Genomic DNA, 27,516 nt, shown 5'->3' with positions numbered 1-27,516 from the left:
CACTTAGCAGTATTACAGTGTTTTATTTTCCTGCAATTTTAAGAGCACTGCTGTACTCCTGGCACCTCTGGCTCTGACTCTGCTGGGTGCTGAAGAAATATTTTACCCCTTTGAACTTGGTTCACAACTTGGTTCACAACTGTAGAACAGTGAAAAAAAGCAACATTCCTAAACATTTTCAGGTTTTTAAGAGAGGGAAGGAGGAAAAGTGGGTTTCTGTCTCCCTGCCTCACCAGCTGCACTGATGTAAAGCTTGAGCACTGCTGGTTACATCAGGCTACGTGTGGGGGCATTCAACAGCAGGTAGTAAGACAGCATGTGTTAGCAAAACTTCAAAATGGAAAGCGCTGTCTTCTTGCTTTAGTAGTAACTTTTTTTTTTTTTTTGCCATAGAGCAACATGGTTTTGAGGTTTGCATTAATTAGTACTATTAACAATTAACAGTAAGTAGAGATAATATAACTTTTCCTGAAGACCTACTAAATTAGATTTACAATAATTAAAGGCAAGTAATATTTATACATGGCAATGGAGAAATTTCAGTAGAAAACACTTTATTTCTTAGGTCAGAAAGCAAAGAATTAAGAAGACTCACAGAACAAAGTAAGTCGGGTTCCTTAAATTCTCCCCATATGTTGTATATTCCAGGCCCTGGTCTTCTTAATGGCTCTCTTCTTACCTTTCTCCAGTTTGCTAATCTATCTCTCTTGTAGAAGTAAATATTAAATATTTATGTTAAATTAAATATTAAATCAATTTAATATTGAAACAACAATTCCCAATAGTAAATTATGCACTGGAGGTAGAATACATAGGATCCAAATAGGTGTTCATGGCTGGGATTATCATCTGGAATCCTTAATGGTCACTGAAGACAAATAATCCATTCTCAGATGGTTGTCCTTCTGAAGTTGATATTAACATCAGGTTAGATGACTTTGCATCCTAGATCTCTTCACTGAACATAAAGAATTGAAGGATGGAGGCACTGCCACTGTAGATATCTGAGGGTAGGTGACAGGAATCCTCCCCCCATGACTGTATTTCAGTCTGTGTCAGGAAGTGAACACAAGGCACACAGTTTTGCACTGGAAGCTCTACAGGCAGCAGTCCCAGTACTCTAGGTATTAATCTTTGACCACAAGATGCACAGAAACTGTTAACTCTGCTTTTTTTATAGCAGGATGGAGAATGACAGGAACTTGGTCTCCTTGCAACATATCAATTCACACCTAATTTAAAGTAGCATATTTATGTTTCACTAACAAAAAATTTTCAGGAGAAAGCCTTCCTGCTTGTATCTGGGCAGTGGTAATGCCACAGCAGCTGGGTTGCAAATATCCCCTTCTCAGAGAGACCCCTGAAGTTACTGAAGACAACTGGAGTGAGCTAACAGACTTAAAAAAATCAGCACATCACCTTTTATGTGTATTAAGGCTTAAATACTCGTGTTTTGTAAAGATATGATCATCTTATAAGATTTAATGCATTTCATTTTCTATGTTATTTGAAATAAAACAAACCCTTTAAAGTGACTTAAAAAAATTGCCTTCAGTTTCTCTCTCTCTTTTTTTTTTTCCTATATTTGCCATATAAGTGACCTTGCAAACACTCCCATGTAACTAGGAGTGTAACATGGCAGCAGACAGCTGCTCTCTGCTTGGCCAGTTTACAGCAGCAGTTTTCCCTTGAGAGCAATTCATGACATGTCTCAGCCAGCCAAGAACTAGACAAGTGGGACAGCTGGAATTGGCTTCTGTGCAGATGGTTCTTTGTACTTTCTTTCCTCACTAGGCAACAGCTTCAGAGTAGCTGTGTCCACTGAGCTTGGTGGATTTAGCCTGGCTTGTAAAATCCATCTGCGGGAGGTGCCACTGGCTATCCATTGGCTCTAGTGGGAACTCAGGGTATGTTGGTCAGGTTATGTAGAAAGTTATTTTGAAGATGTTGCAAATTAAAGGTCGTATCAAAGCAGTGGCAGACTTAAAACTCACATGCCTATGAATAAAGACTCCTTTAAGTGGCTTGCATTTGATCATCCCTTGCCATACCTCCCTGATAAACAAATAGGAAATAACAGAAAAATAGAATGGTTTGGGTTGGAAGGAACCTTATATATAATCTAATTCCAACCCTCCTTGTCATGGGCAGGGACACCTTTCACTAAACCAGGGTACTCAAATCCCCATCCAACCTGGCATCTATGACTTCTTTGGGCAACCTGTTCCAGTGCCTCAACACCCTCCCAGAAAAAGGTTCTTTTCTATGGCAATGACCTTAGGCACATCACAGGGTTTCCCTGACAGGGCTGGTCACATCTCTATGTGTCTGGTTCACTGAGTCCTATGAGGAGCCCTAGCCAGAACCAGGGTCATGGTTTCATGTGTTGGAAGAAAGAAATTTAAATAGTTTCTGGAAGCCTAGAAAAGCAAGTTTATGTGGGGATATGGGCTAAATATATGTATAGAAAGACCCTTGGTACTGCTGGGGGGAACATGCATCTGAAAAACTTAAATTAAGAGAGGAAGAACTTGACATTCACCTGCTGTTAGGACTTCCTTGCCTGTTCTCATATGAAACTATGCATTTCTCTTCACAGCCAGGAGCCCTTCCTTCAATAGGCCCATGTGCCATATGGAAAACGCTTTCTTCTTTGTGGCTATGCCTGCTGGCTGAGAAGAGGTAGGGGGTTTCTACATTGCTTTCTTCGAACTTGAGAGGAAGCCACAGTCATTGCACTGATGTTTTGTTCCCCATGGCATGCATGATAAGAATGGGGGTAGGCAGGACAAAAACTGGAAGCAGGAACGGTGTTACCAACAGGGAAAGGTCTTTGATCTGAAATGGAGATGCTCAGTACATCTGCATACAGGAAGGATTGTCTCCTTCTCTTCATGTTCAGCTGACCAAACCCTAGAATATTTCAGAAGCACTCCCAGTTTTTTTAAGGGCTGGAAATGCCACGTGATTTTCATGTTGTTTTGCACTACAGATGTTTCTGTGCAAATAAAGAAAAAGCTTCTAAGTGAAAAACTTCGGGTCCATTGAAATCATTAGAGCTTTCATTTTAGTGTCCTCTGTTTTCATTTTTTTCTCCGTAGGTGTTACCCCCTTAGTTTATAGATCAGAAAGGCTTCTCCTGCTGTGTGACTTTACTGCAGTTTTAAAGGGGAGAGGCAGTTTCCACTGTAATGGACTGGATACGCTGCACATTTACAAAACCTCTTACCGAAAAACATGGAAGGAAGAAATAACTTATATTTGGCCCCAGTTAAGGAGAAAAGCAGTGGTGCTGATTTTGACAAGACACATAGATGTGTTTTGACCTGTTTGCTTTCTCGATTCTCATCTTTTCTATCCCAATAGAAATACTGATGTCACTCCGTATCTCTAGCTTTGGACATTAAACAGAGGCAACAACTTTAAGTCTAGTTCAGAGAACATTTAAGACTAAATGATGTAACTTTCTTATAATGCTCTGCTCTATCTCACTGTAACAGTGAGCCTCACTGAACTATCAGCCTGCTTCTGCTGCCACAAATATTTCCCTGAGATTATGTCAAAATCTATTGGTAATGGTGGAAAAGATAAAGAGATCCTCTACAAGCAGAAATAGAGAATTAAATAGGAAACTAGCTAATGTAAGTTACTTATCCATGCAAGGAAAAAAATTAAGTGGTATTCTTGAGGGAAGAGCCATTTCTAATGCTGACTTGGTATTTTGCCTTTCCATATCTTAAACTTCTTTTTAAAGATTGTTGAGAAAGGGTATTTCTGCCCTGACTGGTGCTGATTGAAATACTGCTCAGAGTCCTTCATGTCTTAATGGGACACAGGGTAATGCCAGTATCCCTCCTCCCCTGTAGCATGAGGTGTGCTCTTGGCTCTGTCAGGGCAGTGTGTTCAAGGAGCTGTGGAAGGAACATTTCCCCTTCTTTCTACATTGCAGCTGGGCTAGGCATGCTTCAGTCCAGTCCAGCTAGGGCAGCTCAGGCTGTGGAGCTGGACAGATGTGATGAAGGAGGAATAAATGGGGTATCCCTGAGTGCAACCCCCTGAGCAGACTGAGTACCATGTGTAGCACAATGACACCTTTTTCCAGGGGGAATGCTTGCCCACATAAGACTTCCCACTTGAATTTGAACCAGCTGGTCCCACCTGACAGTGCCATGATGCTGGAGAATAAAGATGCCCATGGCAGGTGGCAAATCTGTCCTGGTGTGGCGTGCTGTTGCTTTACAAATCTGTTCCTTGTATCCCCACTAAGCAACTACCACAGGACAGGTGGATTGCCTCCTGAAATTGTCTCAGTCAATGGAGCTCACTGTCTAGGTGGCTACAGGATGGGATGATGTCTTTTGCATTTTTTGAGGATGTGGATTTAATCAGGTAATTGCCTTAGCTTACACTCACCAGTTAAACAACTCATGGCAAGTGTGCTCTGCAGTGCAAGCAGGGGCCCCTATAGAGGAATTGCCATGTAATAATAAAACTAATTTGAAGAGTGCAAAACCGTAGAATTATCTAAAGTCCTGTACACAGAGTGGCAATGACATGCTACATTCCTTGCAGAACTGATGTGTCTTATCTTGTTCCCTCCTTTGAAAGTAGGAGAAAAATTAAGAAGCAGTCAACACAGCTGGGCTTTTCTTTTTGTTTACTTGGAAAACTTGTTTTAACCATCAACTTTAGCAAATTTTGGCAGTTACAAACCTGTACACTTTTTTTGTTGTTGTTGTTTTGTTTTTATAGCAAAAGAACACAAGACAATACTGCCAACAGCAATGATGAAGAAACAATTAGTTTTCAGATGAAGAACTATACCCACTCAAGTGATAAACCTTCCCTTTTGCATAAGGTTGAGTGTGTTGTCATTGGAAAAATGACATCTCTTAATACCTACTTGGAATGGAATAAAAATCATATCTCTAGGTTTTTTTGTGCAAAACACATTCATTTAAAAAAAGTCAATAAAAAACATCTTAGAAACAGAAAGAAGTTAAACAAAAAGAGCTGAACCCAAAGGAAAGTTACAGTACACTTTGAAATGATTAAAAAGTTTTCAGATCTAAAACTTTTTTGTTTTTGTTTTCTGCTGTTATCTTAAAATTTAAACCAACTTTGATGACTCTTTAGAATTAAACAAACAAATAAACAACAAAAAAATTAAAGCGACCTGATTGGCATCAAATATCTACAAAAGCCTGGTAACTTGAAACCGTTATATACATTATTTTATAAACTTCTTTTTAAACACCAAAACATACATCTTTTACAAACCAGCCTGATTGCGACAGGTAAAATTTACAAGACAATCTTTTCCAATACAGTGCTTTAAAGAGAACTGCTTTCACTCCTAAACATCTTTGTCATCTCCTGAAAAGCGGCAGTTTGGGCTCATTGCATTGTTAAATAATATTGTTTCAGGTATTCCTATGACAAAAGAATGCTACAGTTCTGAGGGCTCCAATCTCTTTCTGTACAGTTCAAATGCACTCTTAACACTGGTAAAGATTACTTATGGCCTTTGTGTAATACGACATATTTGCAATTATTGCTTTTCATTATTACACACAGAAATGAAATTTAATTTCATTTCCTCCCCATCCACCCATCCCTTGAATGATGCAGCTAAATTACTAACTGAATGGCCCTTCTCATAATGGAGATGTTAAATGTCAAGTTATGAAACACAGGTTAAAATCCATGGGTAATGGCCAATGGTCTAAATTTCTAAGGCTCAAATCACAGTTTGGCATATTGAGAGGAGCAGAGATGCAAACAGGCAAAAAAGCACAGTTTTACTGCATGGTAAATGACGGCAAACCATCAGGGAATGAACCTGAAGATGTAGCTCTCTTCTTGGAAACCGATGAAGTGTCCATTGTTACTCAGTGAATAGCTCCAAACATTACCAACAAAGCACAGGTGTACTTTCAGCAGTAGTTTTTACAGTTTTAAAGAGCTGGTTTCCTCCATTATTAAGGGTGCTTCGTTTTCAAAGGAAGCTTTGCAGAACTGGTCGAGGGCACCTTCAACTCCCTCTCCCATGACCGCAATTATTATGGGCTATAAGAATATACTAATAGCATTCATTTAGTTTTTTCAAGCAGGAGCTTGATGAGGAGTAGAGCTGTGTTCTTAACCACTTTTGTTGTCCAGCCCACATTTCTCTTTAAAATGCAATTTATATGAGCCAAGAGCAACCACTTTTTTCACTGTGCTGCACCCACTCTGAGTTTCTGGAGGTACCAATAGATCAAGGCTATCACTTTTTCACACTACACCAGAGAATTTAGAGAACAGGAGAAAAATTTCCGAGGACCAGAATTTAGGTTCTTTGTGTGACATGCAGAGGGTGGGACCCTGCTTGAGAGATGAAGCACACAGCTTTCTGATTCAGCAAAACAGTGGCAGTGAGAAGCTTTTGACTCCTTACAGCCTTTTACTGCAATTAAGGAAACCCATGGGATAGTTCAGAATCAAAGATGGCACTGAGCTTAAGGAAAACAGCTTGATAGACAGAAAAATCACAATTCTGTAGTGAATCTCTGCATTCCAAAATTCTCCTGGTTGCCTTCATACATTGTGTCCTATAGGAGGGTCCTATAGGAAGACAACTTTATGGTGGTCTTCTAGTGGGGTTGTCCATTTCCTCCCATGAGAGGGAAGTGATTCTGCACTCCTCAGGGTCACATTTGGCCCTTTACTCTGCTATAAGATACTGGCCCAGGACAGCAACAACATCCACTATCTATGGTTTTGTGGAGAACTTTTTGCCCCCTCCCCCTTTTTTTTTTTTTTTTTTTTGGAATGTTTGTAATACAAAGGCAAAATAATTAACATATTTAAGAAAGGTACCTAAGCCTAATTTTTCCTTTTGCACAAAGCCACTTAATGTGGTACTGGCAGCATAAATCATGTTGTCTGCCTCTTTCTGTTGCCAGAGTTATCAAAAGGGTTATCAGTGTGCATGACGCTCTCAACCTGATCAAAATGAGGAGAACAAGTACCCTTTTTCCTCAGCCTCATACACCCCTAGCAAAGTCAGTGATTTCTGATCCAAGTGAGTATTTGCATTTTAACAAGCTGCTTTTTTCTTTTGCTGTTTCTTTACAAAAAGCAAAGACTTCCTCAATTCTAGGAGTTATAACCCAATGATATTCAAAAGTACTTTATTAAACCTGTGAAATCATCTGCTACAGATGATTCTGAGAGAAAATACCGTGTAGTGGAGCCATCTACAGGGATGTAGTTTGAAATACAGACACACAGGATAAGCAGAGATGTGAGGGGAGCTTTCGCAGAACCAGGGACTTGGCAATGACAGCAGCAGCAATACAAAAATCACCATATGGCAGAGAAAAGAAATATATATTGGGTGGACTAATATGAACAATAATTCTGACATTAGGTTATGAATGCGTTGTTATCTTCCAGATTAGAAGATTGTGACTTGTACATGTGGATCAGTAATTAAAAAGACAATAAAATGGTTTGGTTTAACAAGAGTTGTTAATATGAAAATCTGACTCCCTAAGAGGTATTTCACCTTTAGATCTGTGTTTGGGTCTTATCAAAAAGAGCTTGAACAAAACCAGAAAGGCCATGGAAGTACCATATTCACAGAAGGGAATCTGTTTAAAGATGGATTTGGAGGGGAGGAGATACTGAGGTATAGAAATCATGAGTAGGACAGAGAAGGCTGAATGGGTGATCACTGGCACCTTCCCAACAGCACTTTAATAAGTAGGCATTCAGTGAAATGAAATGGCAACAACATCAAACAGAAAAAGTACTTTACATTGCATTTATGCATATTTTACCAGTAAAACTCACTACCAACAATATATTACTGAGGCAACAAGCTTGGTAAGAAACATTGATTTTTTTTTTTCTGTATGGTAACTAGGCTCCCATGGTGTTCTCCCTCGTGACATTTTTGATATGTCCAAGTAAAGGCTTGATATAGGTGTCTCAGGCTTACGCAAGAATTTTCACTACAGAAGACAGATGACAAGTACACCTAATAACTATCTGGGGGCTCAAACAGATTTAATTGCATAATGGATAAAAATGTCTCAAACCAAAACTGAGTAGGAGCATACCTCATGTAAACTGCAGCCCAATGCTAAGAGAGCATCACATTTCTCAGAAAGTCATACAAGCTTTAAAAGTGCAGCTAAATTTGCAGCTTTGTTTTGCAAACTCTGATGTTCCTACTCTTGAAGAGACATCAGTCTAATTGCATTTCCTTTCCTGTAACATAGACTTCATGAACAATAAGACTTATTTTCTATCCATGCCTCTAGGCTTGCCAAACCATTTTATGGCTTTTTTGGCAAATCCCTCAGTTCTTTGCAATCACAATACAAATTTCCATATTTTTTTCCTCTTAAAATCACAGGAATATTAGCAGGGAAAAAGGGGTTGAAACGCACCATGAGCACATTCAGAATATATCACCATTACAGAAGCATGTTTACTTTGAGAAGACCAAGTGACATTCATAAATTCAATGGACGGGACCTATTTGCAGACGAATACTCGATAATACCTGTATGTGCAGTACATTCTTTCTGGAAGTTCACTCAATTTATTCATGTATCTGTATAATGAGCTGTTTTCTACTGAGGAATTGCTGCATCATCTCAAAGAAAATATCTACTCCAGTTTTCGATATTTACATGAGCTATTGGAGGGAAGCAGCAACACACTGTACCTACTCCAAGAATTTTAGAAATCCTGTTTTATTAAAAGTGTTACAAGCTGCAATTATTTAAATGAAATTCTATGAATAATTTCTTTGTATTTGGGACAATTTCTGAATAAATGCTTCCTGTATGTCAAGAAATGGCCCACAATTTAATCTTGGGAGAAACTCAAGTCAGTCAAAAACATGCCCTGGAATACAACTACTGAAACTATCCAGTTCAGATGACTGACCAAGAGACAGGACATGGAAAGCAGCATAGGAAACCTGTTACTGAATCTATTCATGTACCACAATGATTTAGGTATTCAATAACTTTTCAGAATGACAGAATTATGCCATGGAAGGAATGGAAAAACCCAGTAGTAATGCAGACTTGTAGACACACATTCACTGGTAACAAATATAGATGCTGTAAATTGCAGGGGTAAAAACATTTTTCAGAGCACTGAGCAACAGGTATGCATATTCTGCTTTACTACACTGACTGAAAATCCCATATTTCCATATTGCACTTTGCTGCTCAGGCTAAATCAGTGTGAATGGCCATTTACTCCAACCAGGCTGAAGAAAGCATAAAAGCATACAGATGACATCCCGTTCTTGATCCCACAACAATATTCTGAAGTCTGCAAACAACCTTTGGAAGCTGTCAAATCATGAATCCAGTGGAAAATCTAGGGCCAGATCTTTGGCCACAGTCCATCCACGCAGTTCCACTGCCTGAGTCAGTTTATAGTAGCTGAGAGCTCATCCGGTAAACTCTAGGGATGGACATTTGCCAAGTGAAGTTAAGCTAACAATTTGAGGTTTTGCAACTTAATTGCAACTGATTTTACTGCAGTAAGTGTAGCATAATGACTGCTGTTAAAGAGGTGATTGCCTAAGCAAGAAATTAAAAAAAAAAATAAATCAGCTATGTGTAGTTAGTTAGGTTTCCCTGTGTTTTCAGATGCATGTTCACATTGCATACAGAAGTCAAGGGAGGCTGTGCATATGCAGCTGGGGCAAAACCAAGCTACTCCTGAGCCAAACTCTGACACTTCTAGAAGTTCTCACAGGTGAAGCTATGCACACACACCTGACATCAGGTTTTAAAAAGATGGCAACCAAAGTAGACCAATTTGGAGTAAATATAAACTGTATGTATGTTGCTCTACATGTACACAAAGTAGAATGAAATGCTATGTAACAAACAAAAGTATAGATAAATATTTATGAACAAGTAACTGATTACTTGTCTTTTGACAGGACAATTTGTAAATGTTGCTTTTTTTCAGCCATCTGAAAAGCTGTACACATCTGCCTCAGCAATCACTTGCTTTCACTCTTTGCTGACATAAAGTTTCACGCAGCAGTGAATCTCGGAATGATCCATACCAGTTCCTTATTAATGTAGGGAGATTATAACACTGTAACACTTTTAATAACACAATGAAAATAAAAAAATCAAACTTTAGGAGAGAGAAAGAAATTATTTAGCAATTATTGTTTCCCCCTGCCTCAAATGCTGAGTTTTACTCTTGGTAATAAATACAGGTACACACTCTCCAGATTGTCTGTAACAATTTTGTGATGTATAATACTTAACACAATTGGTCTCTTCGTGTCTGCACATACAGTATCATTTCTGAACAAGTTAACAAGGAGTTATACTGTATTTTTGCCTTGCCCAATATATATAGACACACCTCCAGCATATTTTCTTCTCAATATTTATACTATTAATTGGACCAAATGACAAAATTAAAAAAAGAAGAGGAGGAAGAAGAAGAAAGGAGCTTCCTTTACACTTGTGTCTGATGCTGGGTCTCCACAAATGGAATGTGAACATTTTCTAAGTTGAGTTCCTCCACGCTTTCAAAGTCACTCATGGCTACTTCGGAGTCATCAAAGCCGCAGCTGGCCGAGACATCAGAGGAGGAGGCATCTAGAGAGTTGTGCAAGGATAAAGGCATCTTACCTGCACTAACGTTTTCTGTGTTCTGGCTCGGACCAACAGCAAAAGTACTAAATTCGTTCCCAGCTTGAGACCCCGTGGTGTCCGTCTCATTGGGGAACTGGTGAGGAGGGAGGTATTGGCTAGGGTGGAAGTGCGGCCGTCTCCTGCAGTCGGGGCTGAGAGTACTCGCCATTGAGACTGGCTGTGAGGGTGGGAGGGTTTCATATTGGTCTGGATAATCCTCTGGAAGAGGGGGTGGTAACTGGTCCTGGCTTAAAAACTCCTCTTCGTGAGGGGGAGGGTAGTCACTGTCAATGTCGTAGCCACCAAGATAGTAATCTGTTTCCAGTTCTCTGGTACTGCCGTGATGAGCCGAGCCTCCATCTGTTGTCTCAAAATTGGGCACTTCCTCAATGTCGGACAAGCGAGCACTTGGCATCCAGTCAGAGGTATCCCAATGATACGCTGCAGCAGGAAAGAGAATCATAGCGCTCTGTTACGATGAGACCACAAATGAGAACAGAGTGTCCTGCATGCACAGAGTCCTCACAGCACATTCAAATCACAGCATGCTCCACAGGCCACTGACACAGGTCACCCATGCTCTGACCGGGAGGGTAGAGGAGGAGAATAAATTGCATTATGATGATAATGCAAACAAGCAGGGAAACAGAGTATGGCCACTCTCAGGCATTTCGCTCTTTAGGATGCCACTGTGTTGTATTAGGAACTGTAAGTCTGATAAATCAAAATGACAAAAATGTCTGCATTACTGCTTTTCACAGTTAATTGAAAAGATCTATAAATCAGCATGCTTATGGCATCACAACTCGTCTCCCCTTCCACCTCCAATGACTCCAAGAAAGAAAGTGTGCAAGCAAATAATCTGATCGGTGAAAACTGAATTTTGAAAAAAGTGGCTGACCCTTCTCATGCAGCTTATGAACCCAACAGAATTCAAACAAAAGAGTACACGTGAAGCAGTTCAAGAAAAAAAAACAAATAGATCATCAGTGCTCTGCCCACCCCAGCCCAGTCCGACAGGCAGAAGGTGTCCCAGAAAAATCACCTCTGTTGTAGTTCTGTCCTTGATCCATAACAGACACTGTCAGATACAAAGTAAAAAGTAAAAACTGGTAACTCTGAGCTTGTTACCAGCATTGTATTACATGTGAAAATACAAAAATTTGCATGCATATTTCTAAAGTACAGCTGCCTCAGAGTTATTTTAACAGGATTTTTAATTGTTCTTTATTTTAACGTACAAGCTAAACTTGCCCGTCAAATGCAGACATACATAAAAAAATGTTTATGTCGTGTATTATATTCCTTTTCTATCATATCTTAATTGTTTACCCTCACTGAAGAGATGTGGAATTACATTAGAGCTGGAATTCTTAATACAAAAAGGGTTATCCACCATCTCTATGGTTTATAATTGCAAAGTACATTTTTTTCTCACTTTTTCACTTTGAAACAGAAAAATAAGAATCTACCATTCTCAGGGCCGGTTCAAACAAATCTGGGCCCACCTGGGCTCAGATACCATGGTGATGGGCACGGTATAAGAACCTGAATAGAATAGAATACAAAGCCATTTAATGGGGCCGTCAGCTACAATGCTCCACAACCCCATACCCACCTCCCACCTGCACTGCCATGCTAGCTGGTGGGGAGGGAGGCATTCCGGTATGGAGAGGGTGCAGGGGTGGGGAAGAGAGCAAGGAAAGAGGTTTTATGTGAGACAAGAGCGGGGAATAAGCTGCAGCATTTTCTAGATGGATATGCTCTTGTTCAGCCACATGTTATTGGGCTTCATGCAAGAAGTCATTCAGCAAGGTCTCTGGATGGCATTGCTGGAGGAGGTCTGGCAAGATAAACAGGCCTTTATGGCTTCACCTCTGGGGCTCAGACACAGATGAGGCCAGAGAATACTGTTCTCTAGGCCTCCACCTACCAAGACCTCACTTGCCCTTGCTTACCACCACATGGTACATGTGGTGATGGCGATTTCTTCATTAACTTGTTAGCCAGACAGTAGCTCTCTACCTGCTCTGTGATATCCTGGAGCGAGGAGGGCTGGGACTACAGCTACCGCAGCTTTAGCAGCAGTGTCTGAACCGGCCCTAATCACTCTTCTTCACTTCTCTCTTTTTTGTAAAGTGGATTTTGCTGTATTTGGGTCAGTGTAATGGCATTGCACCAAAATGCGTCAGGGCCCTCTGAGCTGTGTGGTTCAGAATCCAGGAGAACCTCTCTAATTTGCTGACTTGAACAACCCCTGGCAGGTGCCTGCGACAGGAGCCCCACTCTCCCATGACTCTGTGGCAGTGACTCTGCCTACCAAGCACCCAGACCTCCAGTGTGGCTAATTATTCAACACTTCTGCCAGCTCCAGTACAAAGCAGGCAAGAGTTGTAAGTCTCATAAGGAACTGGGAAGAGAGGAAAGCATTTTTAGTGCAGCCCCTTGAAACTGCTGCCAAGCTGGCTTTTTTGGATCTGTAAAGCATGAGGGGAAGCCAATGTGTTTGCTTAAGTTTTCCTTTAGGAAGGAAAGGACATTTACAGTGCCTGTGGTTTTCTTTGCAAGGTTATTTTCCTTATTTTTGTATTAACCTTGGCTAGTACATGTATTTGATAATGAGAAGAATGGCACCCACACTTCAGGAAATCCATATACATCCTACAGACAAATAGTCAAATGCCTTCACTAAATAGGAGCAAAAGTGTTTTTCAAAATTACTGTGAATTGGCTCAAAAAAAAAAAAATCAGCTGTTTCACAAAAATAATGTACTTAATAATTTTTAAGTATTATGCAGACTGGATTAGCTGAAGTCTGCAAAATCTGGCTCAAATTTGCTATGGACAGATGAAATTTTGGACCTGTGGATAACGTGAGTTGATACTGAGTTGACATTTTTGCAAGGATAGGATATATGTTGTAAAAATAAATAAATGTTTATCTGTGAGACAACACATTTCCTCAGTGCTTAACAGAAAAGGAAAGTAGTGATATTCCTGCTTTACAGGTAGGGAAATCAGTTCACCTATAACTTAATGAGCCTGAGGTTACCCAGGAGGTCAGTGGAAGAGGTGAGTGTTGGGTCCTTGAACCACACAGGCATCCTCTATTCAATGGGCACATTAACCCCAGGGGAAAGTCAGGCTGCCTTGCTACAGGGCATCCATGGAGCTGTGTCTACACATCTGTTTGACAGGGGTACCTGTGACAAACCAACCACCTGCCTACCATCATTTTGCTCCTCTCCGTGTGATCCCACTGGAATGCATAACCCAGCTCTACTGCAGCATGGGATACTTTACAGCCTTCCTGTGTCATCTTCTGTTTACCAGTCTCTGCAGCCAGGATAACCTCAATGGTATGGTTCCATTACCAATTTAACCTTTTCTCTGAAGGCAGTGGGAGTTAACAAGAAAAACATTGACTTGAACAGAAGATGAAGGCTTGACACCTTTTCTACCACCTCCAATTATCCAGAGACATTTTGTGGTATGTTCCTCTGGCGTTTTCATGTTTGCTGGTGAACATGCTGATCTGCAAAACCCAATCCCTGCCATAGGTTTGCTGGTCAGTGTAGATTAGTGAGGTTCTGTTGGAATTTTTCACAATGAAAACAGGAAGCATTGTTGCATAACAAGAAAGAAAAAAAATTAAATACCTTCATTTTCTATAGTGTCAACTACATTGTTGACAAGCTGTATGACAGTCACTATGGAAGCTTGCAGGGGAGGGAAAGTAGAAAATAAAGGGAGGGGAAGGACAGCTTCAGGTTAGTATTTAAAACACACGTCATATGTTACCACAATAAATTCTCTCAAACAGACAGAACTGACATTGAAAAAAAAAAAAAAAAGGCTGCCGACCAATGCATGATTTATACAGTGGGTTGCAGGACATTTCATTTCAGATAATCCCATACATTTTCAGAGTGGTGATAAATTCCCAACCAGTATTTCCAGAAAGGCATATGGGATGATGTGTATCACTCATAAATTCAAGCAGACTGGCCAGCTGATTCAATTAACCAAAGCAGTAGCTCATCTACCTGACACTAATTTCTAATTCATTCTTGCTTAGAGGTCTCTAGAGACGGTGCCATGTGCTCCAAGGATCATTATCTTTTTGACCATCACACCACCAGAAACAGCTAAGCTCAATCTATTTCCTAAGAGGAAAGTTTTACTTATTTACCCTTTGTGCTGTGCCACGTAATACCTCTGGGACATTAAGCAGTGCAGGAGGACTCATGCAAGTAGGTTTGGTTCAAATTTTGATCTCTGTTTGACAGAATAGTTTCACAAATGCTTTGTGTGTTCTCTGCAGGAGTTTTACCAAAACACACTTTCTTCTTGGAATAATTAATAGAGACTGTGCAGGTGTTTAGTATGAAGGCCTACAATGTGTGGTCCTCTTGATCTGCACTTTGCAGCACCTAACACCCCTGCTTGAGAGGATATGAAATAAACCCATCAAAACCAGAGGGAAAGCTCTGGTTCAGTGGGCACTGGATCCATCCCTTTTCATTTGTCTTTAGTTGTGAAAAAAAGGATTGCTTTGGAGCAGGCTGAGAAGGGGACCAGAAATGCTGTGCAAGACATACTTTTTTGTTTCACATCACCAACGGATTTTGAGGTCACAAGAAACATATTAACAGTAACATTGCAAATATATGTTGAATATTTTCACATCTTTGTTAAATTTTGGGCATGGGATCAGGGATATCATCCAATTTCCCCAGTTATTGTGAAGGCTTGGCAAAAAGAGCCTTGATAAACCAAAGCAGCCACGTTTTATGTCTATGTTCAGCATGTTTATGCCATCAACAGCGGTGGCAGTTGTACAAAGGACACTTGTACTGGCTAATGCATAATAAACATAGCAGAAAAATAAGGGACTCTATGCAATTAGCTGCTGCATGGTTGGGAAGACATGAAGGGCAGCTGTAAACTCTACGAGGAGAACTGAGAGTGAAAAACAGGAGATCAAAAGTCTTCATTGCAACTAAGGTGGGAGCTGAGCAGAGCGTGTTCACAGAAAGGAGGGAAACTGCTTACAGCTCACCGCAAGTCAACACCCAAATACAACATTGCTCAGATTTTTTGCTTTTTGATCACAAAAAATACTGCTAACTGTTCTCAGCAAGACTTAGGGGCGCTGAGCAACTTAAATGCAGTAGAAATAAGGTGTGTGTATGTGGGAAAGGTAGGTTAAAAACCACACCCAAAAGGAGTTTTCATGGTAAGACAAGCCCTATTTGACCCAGCAGGAGAAGCCTCCAAGCATTCTGGAGAGGCTGAGTGGAGGCTGCCTGCACCTGATAGAAACTGAAGAGCTTAGGGCTGTCCACACCTTCGATGGGATGTGTCCCAGTGCTTCACGGTGCAAAACAGGCTTCCCCAGTCAGAAGCAATTACCCATTTTTACAAGACAGTGTTGGCACTGCCACTTGTACATCAGCATGGCACAAGCCTGTTCTCTCTGCTAGCCACTTGAGAACCTGGCAGCACTGCTCTTGGCTTTGGAGATAGGAGTTTGGTTTGGCTGTGGTTTCACTGACAACCTTTTAACCTTTGTAGGTATGTGAAGAAAAAGAAATAAAATTACAGGAAGAGGAAGGATTTATGGCTTCAGAAGGGATATCTGTTAGTCCTTAAGTACATGTATGTGAACATCTATGTGCTTACTTCTGCCTGAATTTGCATTTTAGGCTCTTTCACTGCAAACCTTTCCTGCTGCTTCAAGAAAACCAGAGCATATGGTCTTGCACTGACCTCTGCAAATGACTCAGCTGATTTAAATTTCTTCCCTCATTCTCCTGGAAGATATGGATTTGCTTGGACCCTGAACTAGAATTGTTATCTCTAAAGGCCTTATATTAAATGCAGCTTTCACAAAAAATGAGTGGGCACAGAAGGTCCAATGCAGCTTCTGTGGGTACTGTGTCACTGAATTAAATGGAGGGAGAATCAGGAGCTTGAAATGTCTAATTAGAATGTGGGAGATATAAAAAGTAACAATGAACAATAAATGACCACTTGAATAATTATTATAAAGGTAATTATAATGTAAGTATATATGATTAAAATAATACTCATTCTAAAAACATGCCAAAGGTTTTTTTTGGGTGCAGGGGCAGAAAAGCATTGAGAAGCTTAACAAAAATAATCGGGATGCTTCAGACACAGCTGAACCAAAAGGAACTGCAAGTGCACTTTGCTTTCAGTACTTTTTCCAACATTTCAGAGTACCTAGAGAAGAGCTGCATGACATGACTGAGGAACTAAGTCTCCAGACAGTTCATTAACTGGCAGCTGAGGAAACCAAGTACAATTTCTTTGTGCTAGTCTTTTTCTGTGTCTCTGAATGAGGCTTCCCTGAAATCCACCACCCCTTCCGAGCAGAAACATCTTGCCTTTTCTCAGACCCACTGCTCAACATACATGGGTCGTGGGAACAAAGGTTTGCTCTGATTTTGTGGGTCTTTTTCAGACTGTATATGGCTCTGCCCATGTCACCCACTGAGATAATGATGTAGGACATGAGAACAGGCACTGAGTATGCACTGAACAAGGACTGAATGGTGCTCTATTGTTTCCTGAGCTGTGATTACCAGGAAGAAGCCAAGCCACCAGGGACTGGCTCATCCACTCATTGCTGCTGCTGAGCACTAGCAGAGTCTTGTTGGGACCATGAATGAGACCTGGCAAATGGCACAGAAATTCCTTTTATGTGACTGATGAAACATGAAAGTCACACTCTTCTAACAGGGAAAATGATAAAAATTCTACAGTTTCACTTGCAACCTATTAGTCAACATGTACCTTGTCAATATGACTCTACTATACCATATCTCTAATTCACTCTAAAGCTTGGTCCTGAGGCAACAGCCCCAACCATCAAGATTTTTATCACATTCCTACAGATTTTTATTACATTCCTCTAATTTAGTAAGTGGACATAAAGTGAGGGTTTGAACCTGGGACTTTTTGACTTTCAGCATCATTAAAGGCTTTCAAGATGTCACATAAATGTTTTCAATAATATTAGAAAGAGAGCTAAATAGCTTTTCCCCCAGAATAACAGAGATAAAACCATTTCTTACCATTATCATCACCGGAATCAGACTGGAAGGAGCTGAGGGACTGTACTTCGGAGTTGCTGCCTTTATTACTTCCTGAAAAACAGGTCACTTCTTCAGCGTCATCAACCCCTTTACCTTCATTGACAGCAAAAACAAAGCAAAAAGGTACTCTCTAGGTATGCACATTTGTCTATTTATACCACGGACACATTTAAATCCTGCCTTCTATTATTTTTGTCAACATAAAATTACTTCCTCTAGCCAGAGGAAATGACCTATTCATCAAGAAGGCAGCTGCTGAAGATACCTAGACTTTAGAAGTGTTTGAAGCCCAAAGAGTCTTTCAAGTGGCTGACAGCACTGTAATCAAGGAAGAAACATCTGTATTCAGTATTGCCTTTTTTTAGATGACATGTAGTCTCAACAGCAAAAAAAGTGATGACTTAAAGAATGTGGTATAAACAGCTTATACAAGAGATTACAGTTACATTTATCTTTACTGTTCATTTCCTAATTTGAGAACCTCATTAAAGGCTCATTCAATGCTCAATAAAGTTATTGTGCATCTTGTTATTCATATCAGTGGCCCTTGGATCAGATTCTAATAGCTCCATCACTGACATATAATAGATTATCCTTCAATTTACATTGCTTTTCATCAGGGACATTCAATCTTGACAACTTCACTGTTTAGCATGTAACTGCAACCTATGGTATAAATTCTCCTGTAATTAAACACATGTGAATAAACTCATTCAACTACACATTATAAAAGAGATAATCAGGAACACAAAAAAATTATCCCCCACAGTAAGCACTGAGAGAGAGACATGAGCCAAATAACAAATGCTCAGGTGCTACAAACATGGAAGTACAGCTCTCCACCTGCTAGCTGCAGATATTTCTCCTCAGCATGGCACACCTCCATACAGCAAGGGCTGATTTGCTACTGCTGAGAAGCAGGGTATGTAGAGGATGGAGTGAGTGCTGCAGTAATGAAGCTGCACTGCTTCCCACTCCTTGACAGCTGAGGTCTGTCTCCATGGCATGGCCTCATGCTGTGCAGAAATTCATACAGATACCAGAAGTGTCACTGGCAGAAACACCCAGGAGAATACAGAACAGAGCATGTATGAGGCCTGGCATGCTGATGCTTTCAATCAGCACAACCATATATTTAAAGATTTAAAAGGTCAACCACAACACAACTCTGAAATACAGCCCAAATAAATGAAAATTAATTCCCTGTTTTTCACTAGAAAACCTTAGCCAGTGGGCTGCCTTAGATGAAAATGTGCAAGTCAGGGCACAGGTATAGAATCATAAAACCATTAAGGTTGGAAAACACCTCCAAGATCATCGAGTCCGATCTCTGACTGAACACCACCATGGCAACTAAACCCTAACTCGAAGTGTTATGTGCTGTCTTTTCTTGAACGCTTCCAGGGATGGTGACTCCTCCCTGGGCAGCCCAATCCAAGGCTTAACCACCCTTTCAGTGCAAAAATTATTCCTGACGTCCAACCTTAACTTTCCCTGACACATCTTGATGTTGTCCTCTTGTCCTATTGCTAGTTGCCTGGAAGAAGAGGCCAACCCCCATCTTACTACAATCTCCTTAAGGGAAGTGCCAGACTCCTCTCTCTATTCCTCCGTTCCTATTGCCTAAAACTACAGGACTATGAAAGTTTCTGGATCGTATAGTTTTATTTGACAGTTTTGGTTAAAGCTTTGCTGCAATAGAGTTGAAGATCATAGACTCACAGAATGGTCTGGGCTGGAAGGGACCTTAAAGATCATCTGGTTCCAATCCCCATGCCAAGGGTAAGGAACTTTCCACTATATCAAGTTGCTTAGAGCCTCATCCAACCTGGGTTTGAACACTTCCAGGGATAAGGCAGCCACAAACTCTCTAGGCAGCCTGTTTCAGGGCCTCAGCATGCTCACAGTAAAAAATTCCTTCCTAATATCTAGTCTAAACCTATCCTTCATCAGCTCAAGGCCTGTCTCCCTTGTTCTGTCACTACATGCTCTTATGAAATGTCCCTCTCTAGCCTTCTTGTAAGCCCCCCTCTTGGTACGGGAAGACGCATTAGGAAAAACTCCTAATAAGAGAAAACATGTAAAACAAAATCCTGTAAGATGAAGCAAACAGCTCCCAGTCCATGTGATATGTTCTGACTAGCAAGGATAGATGATGTAGGGCCATAACTCTGTTCCAGCAAACTGGCATTTCCTGCCATGACAGACTATGAGAAGTTTGCTGTATCTCCAGCAACTTGTTCAGGAATGGAGGGAGCACTGCGTTACCAGCTGAGAAACCATCAGAGCACAAATAGGGTAAGCATGGGGATTGGAAATTTTGCAATGACTGACACTGAATGTAGATGGGAATGCAGTGGACTGAAAAGGTGATTCTATAAGCAGTACATGATTTTCTGCTTCACTTCACAGACACTGGAAGTAGAGAATATTAGTTCATTTTTCCCTGTTGCAAACCAGGATTGCTTCTTGCAGAAGGTTTAAAGGTTTTTAACTTCCTTGGGGAGACAAATGGCCTGAACCTAACAGAACTTATATTTGAGAATTATGCCCCAAATTATTTTTTTTCAATGGAAAGATGATTGCCTTGTGTCACTTGAAGAACTAACGCTCAGAGCACTTACACTTACTCATGTGCGCTTTCTGAACAAGTGAAATAAATGCATTTAGTCATGCTTAATGCATAAAAGTAGACCTCTTGTATGCCTAGTTTAATTATAACCTTTCAAAATTAAACCAAATCACTTCTTGGAGAAATATAACAACTCACATGTAACAACAACATGTAGAGGCTGGGGCATTAAGAGTATCTATGCCACTGTACCTGCCTCACCCTGAATTCAAGCCTTACCTACGGTACAGAAGAATGAGACCAGAACACAGTTACTTACTTTCTGTCCCAGCCTCCCATGTGCTCTTCCTGATAGAGTCACAGTCAGAGCGACAGGGAGACACGGCAGGCAAGTTTGGAGCTACGCTGCACACCACCACCCCCCTCCTGGCTGTCAGTATTCGAGGGGACTCAGGATGAAACGTCGTCATCTCCTGGTGCTCTACGCCAAGCCCATCCACTATCTTGTCCAGGTTATTCCGTGAGTCACTCTGGAAGCATGGGGTATAGGCCATTGGCCTCACTGGGACCTGTGGAGGTCCAACCTCTTGGTAGATATTTCTGCTGTCTCCACTGTTCCTGATGTTCTTGAACTGGATGCCATTGCTCTTGTTGAGCAGGGCTGCAGTAGCCGGATCCTGTACAAGTGTGATGTTGTTGCGGGAATAGTTCTTCCTGAAAACCTTCTTGCGAAAAATGATAAAAAGGACGATCAACACAAATATGACAAACAGGACCACGGCTATTCCTATCAGCTCCTCCTTGCCAACGTACGAATGCCCAGCTTGTATATTGGGAACCACCACAGGGCGAAGACCACAGTATTGACCCACATAGCCAGGGGTGCAGTTACACAGAAATGAACCAAATATGTTGACACAGGAGCCACCATTTTCACATTCTTCTCTTTCACATTCGTTGATGTCTTCTTCACACCTTAAAAGAAGGAAAGGAGAGTCTAGAGTTTGGACAACACCTAGGAAACAGTCCAGCTTGTGCATGATAGCTTACCTTGTCAAAGAGGTGCCATTAGGTAACACCTCACTGGTGCTTAGCAAATTATCTTACTATTAACATATCATTTAATGACATTTAATTTTTTCTACATCTATTCTGTGGTTTTTAAAGACAATAAAATGGAAACATCAAGAAGAAAATAAGAGTTAAAAGCATCTGATAGGAAAACGCTCCTTGACCCTAATGAGGCTCACTGACTTTAACAGAGAATCTTGGTTTTTTTAATATTGTTTTTGGACTATCCCAGAGGATTTGATACAGAATATTAGAAGAGGATTCAGGGAGAAGACAGTTGAGAAAAAATGTAGTAACATCAGAGTACTTATTTAAGAGAAGAGGAGAATATACTGGTTGTGTAAAATTATTTTGGGCTCAAGATAAAATGAGCAAATATTAGAGAGGTGGAGAAGAAGGACAGGAACCCTAATGAGAGAGGAAAACTGGAAAGAACAAGAGGTGGTAAAATGCAGAGCAAAAAGTACAAACAGTAGACAAATCAGACGAGGAAAAAGAATTTTGATGGGCAGGTCAGGGAATTTTCTGTATCTGCGCCAAGTATAAAGTCAAGACAGGAATTTTAAAAAATGAATGCAATAAATTATCCTTTTATGTCAGGGTTAAGGTGACTAAATAATGGATCCGCTTTCAAAACAAATATTACATAGCAGCTTCCACAGGTTCTGAAGGATTGCTCAAAAAGCCACCAACACTTAAACAGGTATATCTCAGTGAAAACTGTCTCAAGATAACATCCTGAATCAACAATTTCAGAGGCTAAGTTCAGAAAAACATTTATGAGCATTCAGGCATCATGGATTTCTCAACTGTCATTAGCTTAGGCTTGAAATAAGTGCTAAGTTTGGATTTATTTTTTGATGGGTGAATCACAGCTTTTGGAGACAAAATGCCTGATCAAAAAGCAGGATATCACTGAACTGAAAAGCTGTTGCCCACCCGGGGAGGGACACTTACGTTACTCCCGTCAGGCCGTTTTTGCAGTTGCAGATGAAAGCGTTGCCAATGGGATCGCATGAGCCTCCGTTCCGGCAGGGATTTGGGAAGCAGGCTGTGATCTCTGACTCACAGTTCCTTCCTGTAAACTGGGAGAGGCAGTTGCAATGGTACCCTGGGAGGTGAGGGACAGAGAGAGATAAATTAGAATCCTACCACTGAGTCTGTCTAGAAGCAAGAGGACCCATATGGCTGCTTTACACCAAAAATATATTGTACTGTGGAGGCAAGGGGATGTTTACACACATTCTGGTCTGTCTGTGTGGTGCACAGTAACGCTTGTAAAGAGTTTGTTTATCTGGGATGTCTGGACAACTGGAGCTCATGTCTACAACCAGAGACCAGAAGAATTGTTCCAGCCCAGACCATCCAAATTATCATGATTCAGGTAAGAATATCATCCAAGAACAACTTCAGTAACAAGAAATATCCTCAATCAATGATGCATTTGCCAATCTTTTTGAAAATACAGACTATATTTGCTGATAGTGACAGTCCACACTCCTCTTGGGGCTTCACTGATGAACAAATATATCAGCTGGGAGCTTTTCCACATCTACCCTTAACAAGGATGACACAGTAGGGATGTGAGAATAATAAACCACGATTTTCATAAATTGCATCCTCCAGGAAGTAACTATAAACTCAAAATACCAGCTGACCTGGGCAACACCAGCCCTAATCAGAGCTAATTATGTTGAGTGTGTGCTATCAAAAGTCTGATTAATCACTGGCTGCAAAACATCAGACAACACCACTTGAACAGAGGGGGACCTTGTTGGGGATCAAAGTCTTATTTCTATGTTTTCTGCCAACACAGGAGCAACATCAAAGTTAAAAAAAAAAAAAATTAAATGCATCAGTTCACCTTGCCAAGTATCAAATGACAATCTCTTTTTTTCCCCCTCTTTGCAATTTCATATGACCCTAAGCCATTAATAAAAGCTTTATTTAAGGTCACAAAGAAATCCAGTGAAGCAGTGCATCTCTTTATGTTGTGAACTGGATATAGAAATCTGAGTGCTTTTTCACCTGAAAAGAGCAAGGAACATGCAGGCTGTGAAAGCCATGAGATGGTTGAGACAGTCCCTGGAAAGGAAAGGCGCCTAGATTACAGTTGTTGAACTAGCTAAATTTTCCTGGACATCTGTAAAAAAACTTTGGCTGCTCTTTTAAAAGACCCCTTACGCAATCCAAATGTCCTAAACAGATGTGTAGGCAAGGTTCAAGTTCCATTTATGGGGTTCACATACTTACTGAATATAGCATATTAATCAACTGGAACAAGGAAACTTCCTGCAATTAATACTGCTGGAGTTGGAGCTAAAACGGTTGAGTGCAACTCAATTCAGTGTCAAAATTACTGGAGATCAAACTGATGTAGATTGCCATCCCTCAGTGGTGAGCCTTTCAAACATATTTTTAAGAACTTTCTATATCTATACATCTGGCAAAAAATAAAATACTTATTTTAAAAGTTACTCTTTCAGTAAACATGGCAGGAATTTCCAGCACAGTTACAAGGGAAAGAATTTCATGGAAGCAATATGGGAAAGCCCAGTGGAGGCATAAGGCAAAAGCAATTCTGCATTAAGACTCCCACATCTTTTATGTCCTATCCGGTTCAGTTCGCCTTGTTCAGTTTCTCTAATTGAATTCTTTCATGAGGACAGGCTTTTGAGAATAAACTTGGAACCAGACTTGCTGGCATACTCAGTCAAGAGTCCAATCCTATTTAACTGAAGATAAATGAAATAGATACTCAAATATCACACTGTTTCATTGTCCTGCTACAAGAAGGGAGACAGAAGCACTGCTGTTTTCAAGGTTGCAGAGTTAAGAAGAGAGATTATTCAACTTTCAGGCTTCTTAAAAAGCATGTTTAGCCAGCATCAGCAAGATGGGATTATTTCTTTTTGTGTCTTATATTTCTTTTTCTGTCACTCAGATAATGTGAACAGCTTTCTGTACCTGGTGAGAAGATCTGTGTCTGAAATATTACAAACCTGTGACTGTAGGTAGGATACACAGCATAAATAAATAAGGCTGTTTCAGTGCTTCATTTTATGACTGAACAGTGACATCTATAGTTCAAAAATTTACAGTAATGTTTTATACTGATTTTTATGGTCTCAATGAGTTTAAGTGAAATGAAAATGTTCAATTAAAATATAAAACATTTTATTCATAATCAATTCTGTTGAATTATTTCATAGAAGAATATAAATGTTATTCTATTTGTTATCTGATATTTTTAACTTCCATAACTTTAAAGTGACATTAAAAGCCAACTTTCTACTGGTTTTTAAGCACGTTCCTAGGTGCCAATCATTTGCAAGACAAAGCCTTTGAAACACTTTCTTTTTACATGCTGTGTTTGTTTCAGCTGACTAAACTTTAGGTTGTCACTCTGTAACATAGTCTATTTACATCTATTCATTACAGAAAACTTGAGAAGTATCGATTTAATTAAAAAAAAAACCCAACTTTTACCACCAAGGATAAAAGGAACATGGATTTATACATTTTATAGTAAGAGGAGATGAAACTGAATGCTCTAGATGGGTCAGAGCCCTGTTTGGCAATGTATGAACAGGACCAAAAGTGCGCTTCTGAAAGCCTACCTTTCTCACTGAATTTGATTTAATGACGGTGGAACACAGATATTAGACAACTGAAATATTCACTATAGATTCCAAGTCTAAGGATCAAAGGTAGAAATAAGAAAGGCACTAAAACAAGACAGTATTAAATTACCATATTTATCACTGACGTTTCCTCTCACTAGATTCACTGCCGTACACCTGCCAAGCCTAAGCCACTGGCAAAAGACACAGAACTTTTCTGTGACAACACAAGCTCAGGGCTGCACAGCACTCACCCGGGAGGCCTCCAACACAGCAAAGCATATGTCAAAATTCATGGAGAAGGGAAGTGAAGAGCTGATATGATGGCTCAATGCACAGTATGCAGCAGCTCAGCCAGCAGACCTGCCAGATCTTTAATCCTTCTCCAAACCTCCCAGCAGAGGCTGTAATTTTGCCCACTACTGCACGTTTTCACCACATGGCTGTGGATGAAGTTCAATTGCAAAGAAAACCCTTTTGGTCAGGAGTGCATCTTGAGTCTAACAAAAAATTTTATTATACTTTTGATTTAATATCCTGGTAATGTATCATGTATTTCATCCCTCCCATTTAGCACAAGAATAATGAGCAAACTTCTCAGACCCACGGACAATAGAGCTGAAGAAAAGGCTCAGTGCCCTGTCGTCTCAGCAGGGGATGAAAAAACTATTTTAAGCAATGCAGGGCTTGATCCTGTTAACAATGAAGGCACTGAAGTCTTGGAAATTCAGCATTTAAGATCATACAGTCGATCTGAATTTCCGCCAAGAGATATAAATATTTTGCACACTGATGCTGAAAATGTTGATCTGCATTCTCCAAGAAAGCAAATTTTGCAATGTCTATATATTTTCAGAGGGAACCACTGGAAAAAGTTAGAAAGCTCTGGAAAACACCTCTGCAACACTGCTAGGATGGGACCACAACACCCTCAGCATGTGCCACAGTAGCCTATACCAATACGACCTAAGAGCAACAACAAGTGTAAGCAACAGTGGGTCTGTGGAGCAAAACAGTTGGTGCTGAGGACCCAGCACCCTCACTGTATGTGTCTCAGGGCTTTGGGATCAGTTGGTTGCATGCCTGGTGCACGTCTTCTAACTCAGCCTAGTCCTGCCCTCTGACACCTCACCTCTCCACTTCAGTAGGAAGCTCTGAAGCACAGACAGAGGAGAGGTCAGAAGATTCACATAAAAGCTCATTTATGATCTAAAACATTATGCAGACATAGCTCTTTCCTGCTTAATCAGAGTCTTTGGGCTTACTGGTTGTTTTATAAGGATTCTCTCATACTCCTCTGAGTCTCTTCTACGTAGCTAAATCTCACCTTCTCACTGTGACTTCAATAACTTCCCTTACTGCTCTCTTGGCATGTCCTGATCCAGAGAAAAAGGTCTTCATCATCCCAGACCTTACCAAACAGCAACATGTGGTAGGCAAGGACACTACACAGGCTTCCTGCCCATACCTGTGTTTATTTGGCACTTAAGAAGCAGAGACAGTGGCAAAAGGCAGGCACAGTGCCATCAGCAGATGGGGTACTGTTATGTAGCAAACATCTCTGTTGGTAACATTCCCAGTCTGAGCATCTGAATGTCTGTCATCTGGATGTCTGTCTATCCTAAGGTTTACTTGGCTTTATTAAAGAGGTTGTGCCGAACTGCTGCTGCCAATTCTGTTTTTGAACATGTGTATGCTCCTGTTTCTATCTATCCCACGCAAGAGAAGCTGGCTTTTATCTGTTACGTGCTTCGGTTTTTCCATTTGATCTCCCTGTGTAGTTTCTACCCCTGCTGTGCAGGGGTAGACCTGATAATGTCCAGAAACAGCCCTGCCTTTGGCATTGCTCACATAGCGCTACTTGGTAAGTTAACTGATGAGAAACTGAAGGTGAAGAGGATCTCTCCCAGAATTTTTGTTTTGGTATGTTTATAGTCAAACCAGGTCACCTTCAAGAAGTGAGTGTTCTCCATACATATTCCTGTCACTTCAGATTTAACTTATCTGTCTTTAAACAGATGATTGCCTCTTGCCACTCTTTGGTATGAAAATGAACCTCAGTCTTTGCTGAACCAGTGCTTTCTATGAAAGGATTGGCATGCATGTGCTTTTGAACTGGGAATTTAAATCCAGATGCCTAAACGCATAGTTATAAAAAAGATTAATGCCCCCCAAAATTTCTTAAAAGCTTTTAAAAATTAATTCATGTGCATGTGATATGCTCACATTACAGCATGCTGGGTTGTTTGTACATGTGAAAAAGTAAGACCAAGAACATCAGTAAGACCACATCAGTTCATGACCCAGTTTTCCCTGATTTCATTCTTATGAAGTACCCAAGCCTCAAAACCAGCTGTGAGTCAATGTTGACAACATCATTTAAAACATGTATTAAAACCATCACCCAAGTGCCATGTTGCGTTTTCCCCTTCTTTGGATTTTAACTC

The 27,516-nt window shown here is 40.5% G+C and overlaps 1 protein-coding gene across 9 annotated transcripts in view; it reads right to left on the bottom strand.

Annotated features, from left to right (window-relative positions):
* Positions 1 to 4,642: 4,642 nt before the first annotated feature.
* The window catches only part of FAT3 (FAT atypical cadherin 3), a 404,213-nt gene continuing 381,339 nt past the window's right edge, over positions 4,643 to 27,516 (bottom strand). For 4 of the 9 annotated variants that reach the window (XM_050331683.1, XM_050331681.1, XM_050331686.1 and 1 more), the window contains 6 exons: positions 22,404 to 22,557; positions 20,695 to 21,350; positions 17,783 to 17,896; positions 14,339 to 14,398; positions 11,725 to 11,760; positions 4,643 to 11,120 (listed from right to left, as the gene is read on the bottom strand). In XM_050331683.1, coding sequence (XP_050187640.1) covers positions 10,501 to 11,120; positions 11,725 to 11,760; positions 14,339 to 14,398; positions 17,783 to 17,896; positions 20,695 to 21,350; positions 22,404 to 22,557 — 1,640 coding nt within the window. In that variant the 3' untranslated portion in view covers positions 4,643 to 10,500. Of the gene's footprint in view, positions 11,121 to 11,724; positions 11,761 to 12,151; positions 12,228 to 14,338; positions 14,399 to 17,782; positions 17,897 to 20,694; positions 21,351 to 22,403; positions 22,558 to 27,516 lie in introns of all 9 variants that reach the window. The other 5 variants (XM_050331687.1, XM_050331689.1, XM_050331690.1 and 2 more) reach the window with 4 other exon arrangements.

Source organism: Myiozetetes cayanensis, unplaced genomic scaffold (genome assembly GCF_022539395.1).
Source record: "Myiozetetes cayanensis isolate MyiCay16 unplaced genomic scaffold, myiCay2020 scf5-8, whole genome shotgun sequence".
NCBI lineage: Eukaryota > Metazoa > Chordata > Aves > Passeriformes > Tyrannidae > Myiozetetes > Myiozetetes cayanensis.
This window is presented reverse-complemented; position numbering and strand designations above follow the sequence as displayed.